At 36.4% G+C, this 18867-nt stretch overlaps 1 protein-coding gene across 3 annotated transcripts in view; it reads right to left on the reverse strand.

Annotated features, from left to right (window-relative positions):
* Positions 1–18867, reverse strand: part of SEC24D (SEC24 homolog D, COPII coat complex component) — a 112332-nt gene that overhangs the window by 24423 nt on the left and 69042 nt on the right. For all 3 annotated transcript variants that reach the window (XM_010364856.2, XM_030917614.1, XM_030917622.1), the window contains exons 11-13: positions 12846–12970; positions 7832–8023; positions 7155–7248 (exon numbers count right to left, since the gene is read on the reverse strand). In XM_010364856.2, coding sequence (XP_010363158.2) covers positions 7155–7248; positions 7832–8023; positions 12846–12970 — 411 coding nt within the window. The remainder of the gene's footprint in view (positions 1–7154; positions 7249–7831; positions 8024–12845; positions 12971–18867) is intronic.

Here is an 18867-nt window from a genome sequence, read left to right on the forward strand (position 1 = left end):
CTCATCCTTTTTTATGGCTGCATAGTATTCCATGGTGTGTATGTGCCACATTTTCTTAATCCAGTCTGTCATTGATGGACATTTGGGTTGGTTCCAAGTCTTTGCTATTGTGAATAGTGCCACAATAAACATATGTGTGCATGTGTCTTTGTAGTAGAATAATTTATAATCCTTTGGGTATATACCCAGTAGTAGGATGGCTGGGTCATATGGTACATCTAGTTCTAGATCCTTGAGGAATTGCCATACTGTTTTCCATAATGGTTGAACTAGTTTACAATCCCACCAACAGTGTAAAAGTGTTCCTATTTCTCCACATCCTCTCCGACACCTGTTGTTTCCTGATTTTTTAATGATTGTCGTTCTAACTGGTGTGAGATGGTATCTCATTGTGGTTTTGATTTGCATTTCTCTGATGGCGAGTGATGATGAGCATTTTTTCATGTGTCTGTTGGCTGTATGAATGTCTTCTTTTGAGAAATGTCTGTTCATATCCTTTGCCCAATTTTTGATGGGGTTGTTTTTTTCTTGTATATTTGTTTGAGTTCTTTGTAGATTCTGGATATTAGCCCTTTGTCAGATGAGTAGATTGCAAAAATTTTCTCCCATTCTGTAGGTTGCCTGTTCACTCTGATGGTAGTTTCTTTTGCGTGCAGAAGCTCTTTAGTTTAATTAGATCCCATTTGTCAATTTTGGCTTTTGCTGCCATTGCTTTTGGTGTTTTAGACATGAAGTCCTTGCCCATGCCTATGTCCTGAATGGTACTACCTAGATTTTCTTCTAGGGTTTTTATGGTTTTAGGTCTAACATTTAAGTCTCTAATCCATCTTGAATTAATCTTCGTATAAGGAGTAAGGAAAGGATCCAGGCAAGAGAAAGAAATCAAGGGTATTCAGTTAGGAAAAGAAGAAGTCAAATTGTCCCTGTTTGCAGATGACATGATTGTATATTTAGAAAACCCCATTGTCTCAGCCCAGAATCTCCTTAAGCTGATAAGCAACTTCAGCAAAGTCTCAGGATACAAAATTAATGTGCAAAAATCACAAGCATTCTTACACACCAGTAACAGACAAACAGAGAGCCAAATCATGAATGAACTTCCATTCACAATTGCTTCAAAGAGAATAAAATACCTAGGAATCCCACTTACAAGGGATGTAAAGGACCTCTTCAAGGAGAACTATAAACCACTGCTCAGTGAAATAAAAGAGGACACAAACAAATGGAAGAACATACCATGCTCATGGATAGGAAGAATCAATATCGTGAAAATGGCCATACTGCCCAAGGTTATTTATAGATTCAATGTCATCCCCATCAAGCTACCAATGAGTTTCTTCACAGAATTGGAAAAAACTGCTTTAAAGTTCATATGGAACCAAAAAAGAGCCCGCATTGCCAAGACAATCCTAAGTCAAAAGGACAAAGCTGGAGGCGTCACGCTACCTGACTTCAAACTATACTACAAGGCTACAGTAACCAAAACAGCATGGTACTGGTACCAAAACAGAGATATAGACCAATGGAACAGAACAGAGTCCTCAGAAATAATACCACACATCTACAGCCATCTGATCTTTGACAAACCTGAGAGAAACAAGAAATGGGGAAAGGATTCCCTATTTAATAAATGGTGCTGGGAAAATTGGCTAGCCATAAGCAGAAAGTTGTTTGCATTTTAAGAAGAGGAAAACTGAGACTCATACAATTTGCCCCAGGTCACACAACCAGTAAATGATAGCTTTAAAGCCCCTTTGAAGTTGAGTCTGAAACTATCTTTCCAGTCTTATTTCCAACATGTCCTTACCCCTGACATCTGCTTGCACTGGAAGTTTTAGCCACACAAGCTTCTTGCTTTCCTGGGATACACCACACGCTTTACACACCTCCATATCTGTGCACATTCTGTTCCCTTGGCCTGGAATCCATTTCTCCAGCTCTCTGCCTGCAGCTGTTATTTGCAAAGGCACAGTTGCAAGATGTGCAGTAAGTGCTACTAATAATAAGGTACTTAGGTTTGTGAATAGCTCTCTTAAAAACAAAGAGAGAGAATTCAAGGTCAGAATTCAAGGTCAGAATCTCAATGTCTCTCTCAGTGAGTGATATTCTAAGCTCTGTGGAGTGGGTCAGAGAGGTGAAGACCCAGCTGACACACTGAGAAGGGGTGTAACCTGGGGCCTGCTGTCTTGTCTCTGCTATGGCCAGTAGTGAGCAAAAATGTGTGTGCTTTGATCTTATTGTTGCATGTATCTTTTACTGAAAATTACTGATAGATGCAACATTAATAAGAACATAAGGATAAATGAAGAAGCACATGTACGAATCTACAGGTATATATATATATATTGCATAGGAGAAAGAGACTAGCAAGGTTTTGGTCAGTAAAAACACATAAGCTCCAATAACCAAATCAGAGTAAAATTTACAATAATATTGATTATAAAATGTTAAGCATGTTGAAAACTCTGAAATTCTACGATTGTGAATTTATCATTTCTGTAGCTTTTGTTTGCTTGTTTGAGATGAAGTTTCACTCTTGCTGCCCAGGCTGGAATGCAATGGTGTGATCTTGGCTCACCACAACCTCTGCCTCCTGGGTTCAAGTGATTCTTCTGCCTCAGCCTCCCGAAAAACTGGGATTACAGACAAGTGCTACCAGGCCCCGCTAATTTTGTATTTTTAGTAGAGATGGGGTTTCTCTATGTTGGTCAGGCTGGTCTTGAACTCCCAACCTCAGGTGATCTGCCTACCTCGGCCTCCCAAAGGGCTGGGATTACAGGCATGAGCCACCATGCCCAGGCCTGTAGCTTTTTTTATTACAAAAATGCTTTTTTAAAAAATTCAAATATCAAAGAGGGTATAAAGCTTTAAACAAGTTTACCTTCTCCTCAACTTTTCTTGCCTGGCCTACCCAATTCCTGTAAGGCATTCACTGTCAAAAATAATATTCATTTAGATAGTCTCTGCTCATATTAATATTGCCATTTTATACTATAGCAGTAAAGAACATGGGTCCCACCTGCCATGATCAGAATCAGCTATTTTATTATCTGAATGACACTGGACAAATTACTTAACTTGTCTAATTCTCAGTTATCCCACGACACAGGCAATACATTAAACTATACAAAATATTGTTGGGATAATTACATCATCTAGTACATGGTATTAATCATAATTAAACATACTTAATTATCTTGTTAATATTACCTACAGTAGGCTGGGCACGGTGGCTCATGCCTGTAATCCCAGCACTTTGGGAGGCCCAGGCTGGCAGATCACGAGGTCAGGAGATCGAGACCATCCTGGCTAACACAGTGAAACCCCGTCTCTACTAAAAATACAAAAAATTAGCCGGGCATGGGGCGGACATCTGTAGTCCCAGCTACTTGGGAGGCTGAGGCAGGAGAATCGCTTGAACCTGGGAGGTGAAGGTTGCTGTGAGCTGAGATCGCGCCACTGCACTCCAGCCTGAGTGATAGAATGAGACTCTGTGTCAAAAAAAAAAAATTACCTATAGTAAAACTCTGAGGGAAAAAAAAAAACCAGGGCCCACTAGGAAAAAAGGTCTATATTGTTTAAAAAAGCCATATTTATTTATTTTTTCTTATAAAATGGTTAATTTTAGATCCATAATTTCATAAACACACCATTATATAGTCTTTTATAAGTAGCAAATTAATAAAAGATAAAGCTCCTATGTATTAAATGTTTTATTCCCTACAAAAATTTGTGTTTTCACCAAAGCCTGACTCTGCCTATAGGAGTGACTCATACAGAATTAATGAATGCCACATATCATTCTTACCATGGCAGAAAACAGGTTGAGAGAAGCTGGCTTGGAGAACTCATAGTTTGAAATTCAGCTCTGACACCCTTTCCTCTGAGAGACATGTTATTAACACCCTCGACAGAGCTTATTATCTCCATCTGCTCTTCTTTATAGAAAAGACTATTCGAGAATTAATTAAAGGCATTTGTATCACAACTTTAAGTATTCTACTGTCTTCTCTTGTAGATCAAGAGCTCCCTGAAAAGGAAGGACCTTGATTTTGTGTTTCTCCAACCCCCATTGAGACTACCACTTTCCATTCTATGGTGCTCCATAAACCATTGTGCAAGGAGCATTGTTTGTGATGCATTCCCCTGCAATCACATTTAGTATGTATTATGGATAATTTAAAGATAAATTCCCCCCAACTTGTCATGTATTTTAAACATAACCACTAAAGGTCATTTTCCTCCCATTTTTTTTTCTTTTTTTTTTTTTTTTTTGGCCAAATCTTACCCCCAACTTTATGGTGGAAATAATAGCTAACTCAGAAAACTGTTCTTTGGCCAAGTTAAATGACAATGACAGCAATTCATGTATAGTTGAGTTATGAAGGTCAGATTTTGAAATAAATGCAGATTTTGAAAGACTGTGGGGAAAAAAAGTGCTATGAGTACAAGATGCTGTGGATATGGAAGCATTTACAACAGAAAAGAGTACACTGAAGCCTTTAGCTGGATATTTCAAGGACTTTTTAAAAAGACACATAAGAACTTTCCAAACAGTTGCTGTTTATCTTCATGACAAATTAGCACAGTTTTTGTCTACTTTGTTTGCTTCAAGAAGTTTACTACTCCTGATTATATATAGATTTTACTTGGCATCTAGCTGATAGAAAACAAAGCTTTAATTCAAATAGGGGAGTACAGTTCTGAGACGTTTTCACTTGAATACACAATAAGAAAGCTTTCACTTTATGTTCTTTCCATTTCTACTCCCTGTGCACAGGGGATGAGACTCTCATCTCTGGTCTTCCGGGCAGAATATCCTGAGTTAATTGGCTGGCCAGCCACAGTCCTGGGCTTTCCAAAGTTACTCTTTGCCCTTCTCCTACCCCCATTTAAAAAAATATAACCAATGAACATTATGTTTTGTATGACAGAGTTACATCTCTTCCAACACACTGTAAGCAGCCTCGGGGCAGGGATAGCAGTGGAGCATCATGCACCCTCTGCATGAAACTGGCACTGGGGAGAACAATGTTTACTGTGCCAGCAGGGATGGCAGTAACTGCCATTGACATTACGTCCAACAGTGTCACTTTGTAAAGGTAGTTCCTTATCTATTTAAAAAGAGTTATGTACCTTTTATAAAGATAGTTCATTCTACTTTGTAAGAACACTATTATACTACTCATTAACTTTGTATTTATGAAGTTATCATGAGTTGTTATATATTTAGATATGTTTATTCTCATTTTAAAATGTCAAGGTAAAAATATACATTACTATCACAATAAAATTACAGATATAACAAAAAATAAGATGCAAAAGATACGAAGAAACATCACATCGGCTGAAAAGAGCTGGACTCTAGTAAACTGGCTGATAGCTGACTATACTGATTGCTGCAGTCGTTGGACTGCATAAGCAACCTTGGAGAACATGGCTATTAAAGAACATAGTGCTTTTCATAATGTATCATAATTAGTATCAAATTTCAGATACATAGAATGCATGTACACAATTTGCTTTATACATCTTTCCTTTTAAGCTGTCAAGCAGCGTCTAGACCTCTTGTGGACTGCCAGTGTGGAAACCATTGTTGTAAGACAGCATTGCTCCCTTTTAGAAATGAAACATGGGGTTGAGCTGGGACTCTACACTCAGATCCTCTGGCAGCCTGGGCTGTACAATTCTACTTTACTATGCTCTCTTAATTGGTGAAATATTAGCTAATGACTATCTACTCATCCTTCCTTTCACACACAAATCCATGAACGTAATATTATTCCCAGTCCTAACTTCTTAGAGTAGAAAAACTTGTATGGTGATGTATAACAAAAATAATCCTTTCAAACTGAAACAGAAGATATTTGTTTGTAGTAACATGGAATAAAACAAATTCCCTTTTTTTTGAAGACCAACCAATTATTTGTTTGCTTCTGTTAGGTGAGCCCTAATATCTTCAAGTTGCTTTATGATATTTGTTATTAATTTTATGTTAAATTAACATATATTCTGAGACTTTTTGAGTGATATCCACAATAGCCTTTGATCCCATAAATGAATACTCTTGCAGATTAAAAAAACCCAACAAGAATCACTGTCTTAGAACCAAGTTATGCATTTAGATAAAAAATTATGTGGGAAGTGTTTCATAAACTCAGTTCTGTAATACAGTTGTTGCTGTTATTGTTGTTATTACTAAGCAGTTTATTTTAAAAGTTAATTTAAATTTAGCTTTAATAACAACATTTTAAAATTAATTTTAGAAACTAGCTGTCATGGCCAAAGTGGTTTGACTCTTGTGTTAAGGTAATAATGATGATTTAGAGTGAGGGTTTTTTTTTTTTTTTTTTGAGACGGAGTTTCGCTCTTGTTGCCCAGGGTGGAGTACAGTGGTACGATCTCAGCTCACCACAACCTCCGCCTCCCAGGTTCAAGTGATTCTCCCACCTCAGCCTCCCAAGTAGCTGGGATTACAGGCATGTGCCACCACACATGACTAATTTTGTATTTGTAGTAGAGACAGGGTTTCTCCATGTTGGTCAGGCTGGTCTCGAACTCTCAACCTCAGGGGTCCGCCTACCTTGGCCTCCCAAAGTGCTGGGATTACAGGCACGAGAGTGAGTGCTTTTTAATCATTATGCCTTCTTCAGTTTACTGTCTTCATTACTATGAGAATGATCAGAGTCATTTTGGGCTCAGCTTCCCAACTGAAGACATGGCCAACCTCTCATCTACTTCTGGCAATCAGCATTCACATCTCTGTCATTGACTGTCACAAGACCTTGGCCTGGCATGTTTGAAAATTCCATGGCTGTGGAGGGTGATATGGTAATCTGGTAGATCTGATATTGTTGGACTAATTTTAAAATAGACCATATAAAGTTCATATAAAAGCCAGAGGGAGGAGCTAAACTGGAAATCCTGGCAAAATGAGTTGCTCAGATGCTAACAGTGCTGGAATGGACACGCTGGGAGCAATCTGTGGTTTTGGCCGTTTCCTCCTGAGATTTGAGTGGAAGTTTGGAATAGCTTCTAGTGACCCACGTGTTTTAATGAAGACTATATTTTCTTTCATAAATGAAACTTTCTTTCTTTGTGTCTCTCTGTTTTTAAAATGTATTTACTAGCAATCAGAAGTGGATTCTTCTCACCTTTAGTGCTTCCATGCCAGCCTGGATGACAGGAGCGAAGACAGTCTCATTTTCATTAGAGTCTGCAAACATGTCTGGAATCTGGTCCAACAAACTATAAGACATGAGTAAGCAAAAGGTTTGAAATGTTTAGCATATTTTAATACACTTCAAGCATTAAATCACTGACATTTCAAGCCTAAACACATATGGTATTTATTTGACACCAACACCTATAGGTAATTTTCCTTAGAAAATGACATCTTAGCATGGCTTGGCACCAAAATCTATGATTTGAATGGAACATTTACAAAATCACTCTTTGTAGATATTTTTTCTATTCACTGCATTACTGATCTCTTAGACCATAAATTCTTGGAACAGTGGCTATATCTTCAGTTATGACCATCATCATTAATACATTCATCCACATACAGGAAATATCTCCCTTGCAATACCTTTCCAGAAAAAGAGGAAGAACCGATAGGGTTGAATGTTTGAGTATTTAAAAAATTCTTTCTCTTAGATACTGGTCTATATTTTAAAAAGACGGACTTAACATAAATGATAGAGTTTAATAATCCATGCCTTAAAACCCCCTTGCTAATGATAAAACAATGTATGATTGAATCAAAACATGGTGCAATGAAAGACAGACACCTGATTTACTTTTAAATTATAATACACTTGATATTTACTTATGAATCACAGATTGAGATTCTTGATAGTTGACAAGGAAACCATCCAACAAAGGAACAAAGACTTCTCCAACATCAGTCACCACCATCATCTGAGGCTGGGCCAGATTACTCTTCACATTAAAGAAATGGAGAACTTTGTTATACGTGATAAAACCCACTCGAATTGCAGACATCTCTTCTTGCTCTTCCCTGTAAGGAAAAAAAAAAGTTTTTGAGATGCTTTATAAATTTAGAATGAAAAGGAGATTTCTACCTGAAATTCAGTAAGTGTGTCTTCTATAAAATACATAAAGACATGTTTAAAGTTTTTATCTTACTTTCTGTTACCAGGTGTAAACAATACTAGTCATGGCAATGGGGGATAGGAGTTATTACAAAAATAAACTGATAAGGAAAAAAATCCTCAAAATTCTAGGTAAAAATCAAGTAAACACTTGTTCATATTTCTGTAATATATTTATTTTCAATCTATAGAAAACAATAATGCTTTTTTCATGAATAAGCTAGGCTTATTACATTCCTTATAAACAAGGCTCTCTCAAAAGTCACCAGAAGGTCAGAAGAACAAATGGAATATTTGAAGCCAGGGATGAGGAAGCCACACTCATATTACTAAGAGGACAGCTGCTTTTACTGAGAAAACACTTGCTCCTCTTCTCTGATTCTTTTCTTACACATCAGAGAATCTCAACAGAAAACAGGCTAGATTTGGGGAACTATATACCTTATAAACATGTAGTATAAATATATAAAGTAAGTTACATTTATAAAATGACAGTGTAATTGTTATTAGGTGACCATTTATGATGGTCATGGCAAAGCACTTTTAAAAAGCTCCAAAGCTCCAAAACTTTAACAAAAAGTAGATTTTCTTTTTCAAGGAATTCCAAAATGAGGCCTTAGTATTCTAAGTGTAAAGACATGAATGCTCTCATTCCAGTCTACAGTCTATAGTAAGTACATTCAGAATTTCATGGTCTGAATTTCAGTTTCATGCTTGCTGAGTGCATTGTACAGTCTATTTTTCTCTCCTCTAAAAGAAAACACCTAGATATTATTGATGCCCTTACTAATTTTCAGTGGAGAATATTATGTAGTGCTCAATGGTTAAGGGAAAGACACAAAACATACATGCCACTTTCTTTGACCATTAGATGTCAGCATAATTTATTTTGATTAAAGGACAACTTTCTTGAAAAGGAACCTGGTTTGCCCAGCTTCTAAATTTTGTATATGGCCTAAAGAGTACAAGGGAGAGGAAAATGGAAGTATCTAGATGGAAGTATCTCAAGTTCAAATTGCTGATTCTGCTGCAGACTTACCAATTTCTTTGATATGTCAACAGAGTATAGGCTGATAAGGTACTGACTCTGAACTGTGTTTTCTTCTCTATTTCCTTCACTAACTGAGGGTATTTGTTCTTCACTGGGCAGTTTAAATAGATTCTCATAATCCCTTCCAAAAGCACTTGGAAACTGTTTATATTCTGGACAGTTGCAAAGCTTTCAGAAATGAGAATCCCTGTTCTTTCTAACTACACATACAGAGACACACACACACACCTCAATATCCTAAATGGTGCAACTTTATGCAACTAACCACTATGTTATACTGCATCCATGCTCGCCCCAACCCCCACCCGATTCATTTGAATCTTACTCTTCAAAACCAATTGCAAATTCTTCCTCCTCTGTGAAATCTCCCCTGATGCTACCAATTAGAAGTCATTTCCTCTTCTAAACACCTATAAATCATTCTCATTGGGCTCTTAGCATAAGGTATCTTTTAGTAAACATTTCATGAATCCCTGACTACATGCTAATAAAGGGCAGGATCCAAAGCTTATGTTATCTGTCCCCTGAGGGTCAAGTACAATGTGGGGAATTCAGTATTTTATTGAGGATGATTATAATGATGGTGAAAAACTGGACTTGGGATGGCAAGTTAGAGCCCCAACTGATAACTCAATAGTATACATTTCTTCCCAACTCCAGTTTAGTGATGTCACCCTGATAGTTTAGAACCAGCCTGGCTAGAAGCACTGACACCATGGATTGAGCTAACACTACAAATCAAGGCTTTATTTTATTTATTTATTTTTTTTTTGAGAACTTTTTTTTTTTTACCAGCACTCCACTAGTTAAGCTCCCATTTCCCAGTAAAACTTTTTATGACATTAGGTGAAAAATATCCCAGCTAATCACAAAGGGCTTTTATTCTCTTTTAATAGTTAATTTAGAATCAACTAAGGCAAAAGACACAAAAGAAAATCTACAGAGGAAAATCTAGATTACTATTTCCCATTGGATTTGGACATTTTCAAGTGATGGGAAAGGAGTATCCTGGGATTCACAGGGTTCACTTAAGATCAAAATTAATGTTTTTTAAAAGCATCTAATCAGAACATCCTACATTATTGCAAAATATTAGTCCTGGTCTCCATGGGAATTTTTTTTTTTTAATTTGTTTGAGAAACAGAACTGTCCTAAAATTTTCTTCAACAGTATAACTGCCTTATTAAATCATATCCAGAAGAAAACTAATTTTCAGCCTCTCCTTTATATTAATTCTAGACAAGTTTTATGAAGTTATATAAGAGATTTCATAAAGACTAATACGTTGATGTTCTTTTTTTCAATGATTACTTCTCTCATGCTTGCCCCATCATGGAATGAACCTGACAGAGCAATACAGAAGACTTTAGTAACTAGATGAACCAGAAAATTTTAAGATCTAGCATTGGGAACATTTTAGTTACAGCAGCATTAAAAACAGACAGACAAAAAAAAAAACCAAATTAACTAAAGAGTTTGAACTGAATAACAGATGAAACATTTCAAATCTTTTCTTTCCTGTTCCAGAGAAGTCAGAAAAGTCTGGTGACCTTGAGAGGCCAAAGGTATAAATTCAAAGTTAAATAGTAAAGAATGAGGCCTTCCTTTTTCAAAAGATCACCTAATAGATTAACACACCCTAAAATGTTAATCAAGACTTCTGACTGTGCTTTTCAAAAAGCTGTTTGGCAAGTAGATCAAATTGATGACAATCTTACCATTAAAAAAACAAAGTTACATATATGCACTGCCCAAAATAAATTTCAGGGGATAACAAACAACCAGATTTGTTTTAAAAGATAAAGGAGAAAAAGGTAATTGGCTTGAATAAAATCTTTTAAAAGAGAGATCGGAATAGTGGCAGAGAAAAACCAACAGTATCCTTTCATTTTTTTCTCCTATCTTTACAAAGTCACACATCTCTGCTCCAATGGGAAATAAAGTTATAATGACACCAAAGGAAAGAGTGTGATTTCATAACTTATATCAAAGGCTATTAGCTTCATATCACCAGCGTTGATAAGGAACAAGGGACTGGTGAAGTAACTGTCTAGGATAATGGATTAATTTGAGAGAAGGAAAAGAGAGAAAGACCATTTCCAGAAATTAGAGTAGTTTTCTTTCATGCTAATCAAGTTCAAAATTCAGATTAAACCAGCCCCATGAGAGAGTTCTGTAATAAAATATATCATATTCAGTGGAAAATCCATACTTCTCAAGTTTCCTTAAGAATAAGGTAAGGGAAACTACAGTCACAAACACATCTGCAGGCATCAGATGACTTTCTTATGCCACCATCTTCAACTTGCGCCCAGCTCATTCTTCATTTTATAATTTAGTTTGAAATTAACTCGGTGTTTTTTAAACATCCCCACTGCTTTTCCAAACCATCTTTGAAAATATTATGACTTCAGCTTCACAGATACAAACAAAACTACTCCTGGGAGGTCCAGAGTTCGTTTATCTGAGCCTCACACCTCCCAAAGCACCAGTCATACGTGCAAAGAATATAGAGGGGTGGGGACCCAAAGATTCATGGAGCTCTAAGGGCTGAAGCCAACATCCCACCCTCCAGAAAAACATCCTTTTCCAGAACAAAGATTGCTGATGTTCAGGGAGAGGATGGGACACGTAGGGACTAAGTTACAGACAACATTTCCCAGCCTGTTCGTATTTCCTCGCATGAGGGATGGCATTCTCCCTGCTCATGAATCTCCTTACTAGATGTTATTCCTCATCCTAAACAACTAGCTTTTATAATAAGATAATTTGAAAATAGCCATGTTTGATATTAGTTTCAGGAGAGGCAATAAGACAGAAAAATAAAAGGATAGTGCTAGTTATTCCCTGCTAGATTCTAAATATCTCTCTTAAAAGCTTTTATTCAAGCCAAGATACATTTTTTCCTCTTTATCTTTCAAAACAAATCTGGTTGTTTTTTCTCCCCTGAAATTTGTTTTGGGCTGTGCATGTGTGTAACTTTATACTTCTTATGGTAAGATTGCCATCAGTTTGATTTACTTCTTTGTATTAAAGCAGGTAATATGCCAAACAGCCTTTTTAAAACACAGTCTGAAGTCTTGACTAAGGTCGAGGGTATGTTCATCTGTTAGCTATTAGAATTAGTTTCCCACCTTTCCTTGCTGCCCGCTTGCAATGCAAGGAATGTGGTGCATCTCAGGCTGTTAAGTTACAGGACACAGAGGCAGTAAAGCTGCAAATGGGTTGGACAACTTATCATAAGGGCAAAAGGAAACTGCTTAAAAATCTACCATCTCTGCCATAAGACAACAGTTCAGTTTCCTGTCATCCCTTCGAACTCTGCCATGCTCAGCAACTACTAGTTTCCACTGGAAAATCAATGCTTTGAAAAGTGAGTAACACATCCAACGTCTTTTCCACCACACTGTTGGGATTCTTCTCATAATTTATAATGTACTTTGAATGTTTTTTACCATAGCATTTTTTTTTTTTACCAGTTTGTTTCCTTTGCTTTGTACAAAAGATCACTCTAACTTTCTAAGGACTCAAAACAATGGTGCTGTTTGATTTATGACTAATTACCCAATGTCCTCATTAGCAAAAAATATCAATTGGTCATTCAGCACTTATCTTCCGGCCAATAAATTAATGAGGCAATAATGTATAAGTTGTAAAAAGAATGACAGTTCCCTTACTTTGGAAGTTTTTCCAGCATGGTCTTCAATTCTTCACATATGAGCTTGACAAGTCCATTCTTTATGTTACTATATGAAACATCAATCATGAAGATAAAGGCTGGTGGATTGGGAGGCTTATTCTTCTATAGAAAGCAAACACATCACATAAATAGATATAAAGTAAATACATTGCATAATCAAATGTCAATACTCATCAGAAATTCTTGAAAGTTATTAGATGTTTCATTTAATATTTACGATATAGCATCTGTGGAATTAAATCATTTTTCCAGAATATCTAGAGCATCTGGTTTCAGATGCTATTAAAAAGATAAAAGAAGTTGTTTATTTTTCAGGGTATGACTTGGGTCAGTATTGAATTAGACACTATTATGACATCTAGCACAGAAGGTTCACTTTTGCAAAGCTTTATTATTACAGTTGCTAAAGGGAAAGTACAGAATTAAGGCCAGACTTGCTTGTAACTCTCTGCCTTACAGGTCGAAATATGTTTGGCACACTAACAAATTATATTAAAAAAGAGTACACACAATAGTGTTCGTTTTTGAAACTGTAATAAAACTTCATTAACTTGGATGTCACTATTTTAGACTCTCTTCTTCTATCAGCTCTTTCCATTTTAAAGATATGAAATTGTTTAGGAAAATATAACTGTATACTTTTAAAAACTGTACTATATTTTTAAGCACTGACCTAGTTTTTTACATATTTGTGGTAACATAGAATGTTAGGCCTTTTATCTGTTTAAAACAATCACTGTGACATACAGCAGCTGCTATGAAAATGTTTTTTAGTTGCTGGTCCCTTTACTGGCTGGTGTTCAAACAGCTTTTAGGAAGTGATCCTTCAGCTGCATCTTACAAAATATTTAGAAAAGAGAGCCACAGGCAAACAACTCTAGTGACCTACACTACAGAATAAAGAATTTAGACCAGCTTAATTTTTAACTTTATAATAAATAAACAAAAATGTTTTAAAATTGTATTGTAATTATTTTAAAATTAGACAACAATGTCTGTAAATTATCTTACTGATTCATTCTATATCCACTACAAGGCTAGATATAACTTTTTAAAACAAAATCCTTCATTTTAAATAAAAACAAATTATAGGACTTAAAAATCATCATCCTGAAAACTTTTACCAAAATCAGACCAACAAAGAAATGAAGGAACTCTGCTGTCTATGTGAATACTTTTTATTGCAAATCATTCCTGGTTCACACCTACTTTAATTCACAGCATAGACTTATGCTGATTTATATCAGCATATATAATGGATGAAAATAACAACCATTTCCATTAGTTAAACCAAACCTCTTTGTGACAAACCCAAGTGTGCTGTACCATTCTTGTAATCTCTTCTATCAGCATTACCAATTCCTCATGGAATATTTTCCATATCTCCAATTTGCACATTTCTACAGAAATGCTTCACTATAACTGGTTTTTGAAATATTCAAAATTAGTTCATCACTCCTCTAAATCACATTCTCTTCCCATTTCTCTATATGGGAATAACATCACTACATGCCAACTCAAGGCTTGAAAGTGTGAAATTAGATTGGGCTGTTCCTTTTCCTTCAATAACTGAGTCCCATTGTTTTCAGTTTCAGAATGATTCTTTAACGATGTTTTGGCCCATCCCTACTCATAACCATCTGAAAGCTTGTCATCTTGTGCCTAGGTAACTGTCAGGGCTTTATCATTAGCTTTCTTAATCTATTACCCTACCCATTCAATCCAGCTGGCTTTGTCCAGCCAAGCTTAACATGTTTGTACTCTATAAAATGCTGGTTTTCTATGCCGGCTTACTAAAACTGCCCTCTTTAAGGTCACTGAACCATCCAGACTGCAAACTACAGTGACTTGAAATAAAAATCCAGCTCTCATCCTAGATCTCTTCTATCTCCTTGCAACTTTAGGCACACCAGACCACTTTGGCTCTCTTAGCTGCCAGGACACTGGAACATCATTTCCTCTCCCAGTTCTCTAACTGTTGCTTCTGTTTTTTATTTTCTCATCTTTATCCAACTTCTCTCCTCCCACCCACGTCCATCACAGAAATCTTGTTCATTTGCTCAGTTTTAACCAGCACCTCTATATAGGCAACTCTTCAAATTCTCTCTCATCGTGATTCCTTTTGAGCTCAAGACCAGCATTCCAATTAACTACACATCCATATAAAAGTTCTGCCAGCACTATAGACTGAAAATTTTAGAGATTATGACAACATTTCTCCCACTATACTGGTCTTTCCTATAAGAAACTTATAAAAAAACACAATAAGCTAAAATAACCTGGGCTCGAAATCTCTCTGTCTCCATGGACTTGTCCACCTCATTTAGCATCCACAACCAGTTAATTGTGAAGGCCCATGTGGCTCTTTTAGTTCCAGTAGCCAAATTTAGATCCTCAATTTCTCTTTTTCTATTATTTTTAATTGTGGCAAAGAAAACATAAAAATTGCCATCTTAACCATTTCAAGTGTACAGTTCAGTGGCATTAAGTACACTCACATTGCTGTGCAACCATTACCACCATCCATCACAGAATGCTTTTCAGCTTGCAAAACTGAAACTGTACCCATTAAACAACCTCTGTTTCCTCTCTCCAGCATCTTGCAATCACCATCCCATGTTCTGTCTCTAGGAATTTGACTACTCTACATACCTCATATAGAATCACTCCATATTTATCCTTCTTGTGGCTGGCTTATTTTACTTAGTATAACATCCTCAACATTCATCCATGTTGTAGCATGGGTCAGACTTTCCTTCCTTTTTGAGGGTGAATAATATTCCATTATACATATATACCACATTTTGCTTATGCATTCTTCTGTCGATAGATACCTGGTTGCTTCCTCCTTTTTGGCTATTGTGAATACTGCTACTATGAACATGGATATACAAATATCTTTTTGAGACTCTGCTTTCAATTATTTTGGGTATACACCCAGAAGTGAAACTGCTAGGTCATATGGTAATTCAATTTTTTTTTTTTTTTTTTTTTTTCAGATGGAGTCTCGCACTGTCACCCGGGCTGGAGTGCAGTGGTGCGATCTTGGCTCACTGCAACCTCCACCTCCCGGGTTCAAGCGATTCTCCTGCCTCAGCATCCCAAGTAGCTGGGATTACAGGCGCCCATCACTATGCCCAGGTAATTTTTATGTGTGTATGTGTGTATTTTTAGTAGAGATGGGGCTTCACTATGTTGGCCAGGCTGGTCTCAAACTCCTGACCTCGTGATCTTCCCGTCTTGGCCTCCCAAAATGCTGGGATTATAGGCATGAGCCACTGTGCCCGGCCAGTAATTCTATTTTTAATTTTTTTGGGAATTATCATACTACCCTCATTTTCTCTTAGTTGGACAACTACATTAATTTCTAATGCACCCTTGCCTCTAATATCTCCTCTCATTATACAGACTGCTGTCAGAATAAACTGTCTGATGCTCAATATAGATCACAATGCTACCTTCTCTGAGAACAGGAAGTTTACTGAGTCCTCAGAGCCTAGCACAGAGCATGGCACCACAAAGAGTGTTCATTAACTGTTGACTGAGTTAATGGATGAATGAATGGAACAACTCCACCTTCACCTTTAATTGTTCTCATGGCCTACTGAATTAATGTAAGTTCTTCAATGGCCTGACACTCAAGACCTACCATGACTCATTTAACAAACATGTATAGAAACCTAAGAAATCAAAGATACGATGCTGGACCCAGGGGAAAATAAAAAGATAGACTGTGTCTCAAAACAACGTCCCAGCTTTATTTCCCATTATTCCCAATACGCGTTCTCCCAACAATTTAAGTGGCTGACATTTCCAAAATATCTCCTGTCCAGAAGTCACAGACTAGTGGGCTTAAGCCAAGAATTTGGCTGGAAAGTGTTTTGCTTGGCATAGTGTTTCAAAATATATTTGAATTTGAATGTGTTTTGAGGGAAGGGGAAATATACTCTGTAATTATCCTGGTCCACGTCACTTCATCTACAATGTCTGCCTAGCCCCTAAAGAAATCTGAGTAAATTCTCAATATGTTTGTGAAACTGTTTCTGCTCACTGTTCTAGTTACCGTGTCCAGGCTCATAGTTTAATCAGCTCAAACGTCACTTCCTCTATGAAGCCTTCCCAATCCTGTTTTCTTATGGCACTACGATTATTCTATTCTTACAGCATTTATCATATTTGAGTTTATATCAAAATTATATACATTTCTTATCAGGTCTATACGTTGTAAGTACCTTGAGAGTAGGTTTATCATCCTGCTAATTTTGTTATGCCTTACAGCACACAGACAAGTACCTCAGACATGTTAGGCATCTGGTAATGTCAAAGTGAATTAAGTGAAGAAACTACATTTTTGTTCAGAAAAAAAAAGAAAAGAAAAGAAAAAAAAAGCTGACTTGGAAGGAGACTTCACATTTCAAGTACACTTTACACGTAGATATATTCCATAAACTTATTAATGACGAACTCTCAGTTATATGACAAAGCTGAGGCCTTTTTTTTCCAAGGCAACTCCAGGATGATTGTGTTAATACTTGCTCACATATACACAATGTACTGATTAGAAAATAGGGCTTCTGTGGTCACACAGATACGGTTTTCAGTCTGGCTCCATTACTTTCTGGATGTATGGCCTGAAGCTGGCACTTACGCAGTCTCTAAGCCTAAGTTTCCTCAAATAATGATGGTACGCACCACATGGGTTCACCGTGAGGACTAAACGATACGATACATAGAAAGAATTTAGCCTACAGCTTGACACATGGTAAATGTTCAATAAATGTTAATTTTACTATCTAAAATCAACATTAAGGTGAGCCAAGATGAATAGGAAAATGTGATTTTGTAATTCCTCTTTCCAAGTGCATGGTGTAAAAAATACACGTACAAATTAAATAAGTTTTTTCATTGTCTGAATAGCTAAGCCAACTCATCATTATACTTCATTTACATTTTAAATTATAATTAAATTTGAAGATGTTTACAGCATATTTATTATGAACTCTACTTGGAATAATAAAAGGAAGATTATGCTTACAAAAGGTTCTTCAAAATGTACAATTTTTATTTGGTTCCTTGCCTGGCTGGGCGAGATTTCCCATCAATTAGACTTCTGGAATATTTCCAGATAACAGAGTTTGAAGATACTAAGACTTTTGTTCCCAGAAACAGATTTGACTCTCTGCCTAAGTTTCTACTAAAAAAGCATATAATCAAGATCATGTCGGTTTTTTGGCAGAGAACTAGAAACTGAGAGCAGGGTTAGATTTATACTATGGTTGCAAAGATCAGCGAACAAATTTTCCATCATTAGTTACAATGGCTTTCTTACATTTAATTAAAACATTAAATGTTTGTGTGTTGCCCAATGATTCTCCTTCAGTTAACAGCAATTAGGAACACATAAACTGTCTAAAAGTCACTGTATTTTAGGACATGCTTCTTGCCTAAAATAAAGCATCTGTAGCAAAAATATTCCTAAATTTCCCCAAGTATGTTCAGATGTTGCAATATCTTAAACTAATAATGCATTACATTTTAACAACTAGTTCTGTGTAATATATTGCAAAATAATCATATGAAGCAGCAAAATAAATGCAATAAGTTATGTTAACAGAAAAAATTTTAAGGCCCAGTCAACTGAAAAAAATTCTAGTTAGGAAAAATGTTCATTATCATCTATACTCAATACATGACTGCTCCCCTTGCAAACATCTATGAAAGAAATCTGTGGGTCACAAGCTGTTTTCTGGGAATTGGGCATTAGTAGGCACTCATTTTTAGAAGAGAAAATAAGAAAATAAGTTAGAATGACCTGTTTCTTCAAGTCCACACATGGTGCTTCAGATATGTGCTGAAATCCAAACGATACCCAAGAAGATGTGATTTTCAAATCAGTGAAGAATTTTAAAGCCCTGCAAGGTACCCATAATGGTGTCATTGTGATACTGGACAAGGGAAATGGCTAGTCCTGGGAATAGTGATATCCGCAAATTCATTCT

Source organism: Rhinopithecus roxellana, chromosome 2 (assembly GCF_007565055.1).
Source record: "Rhinopithecus roxellana isolate Shanxi Qingling chromosome 2, ASM756505v1, whole genome shotgun sequence".
In the NCBI taxonomy this organism is placed as follows: Eukaryota; Metazoa; Chordata; class Mammalia; order Primates; family Cercopithecidae; genus Rhinopithecus; species Rhinopithecus roxellana.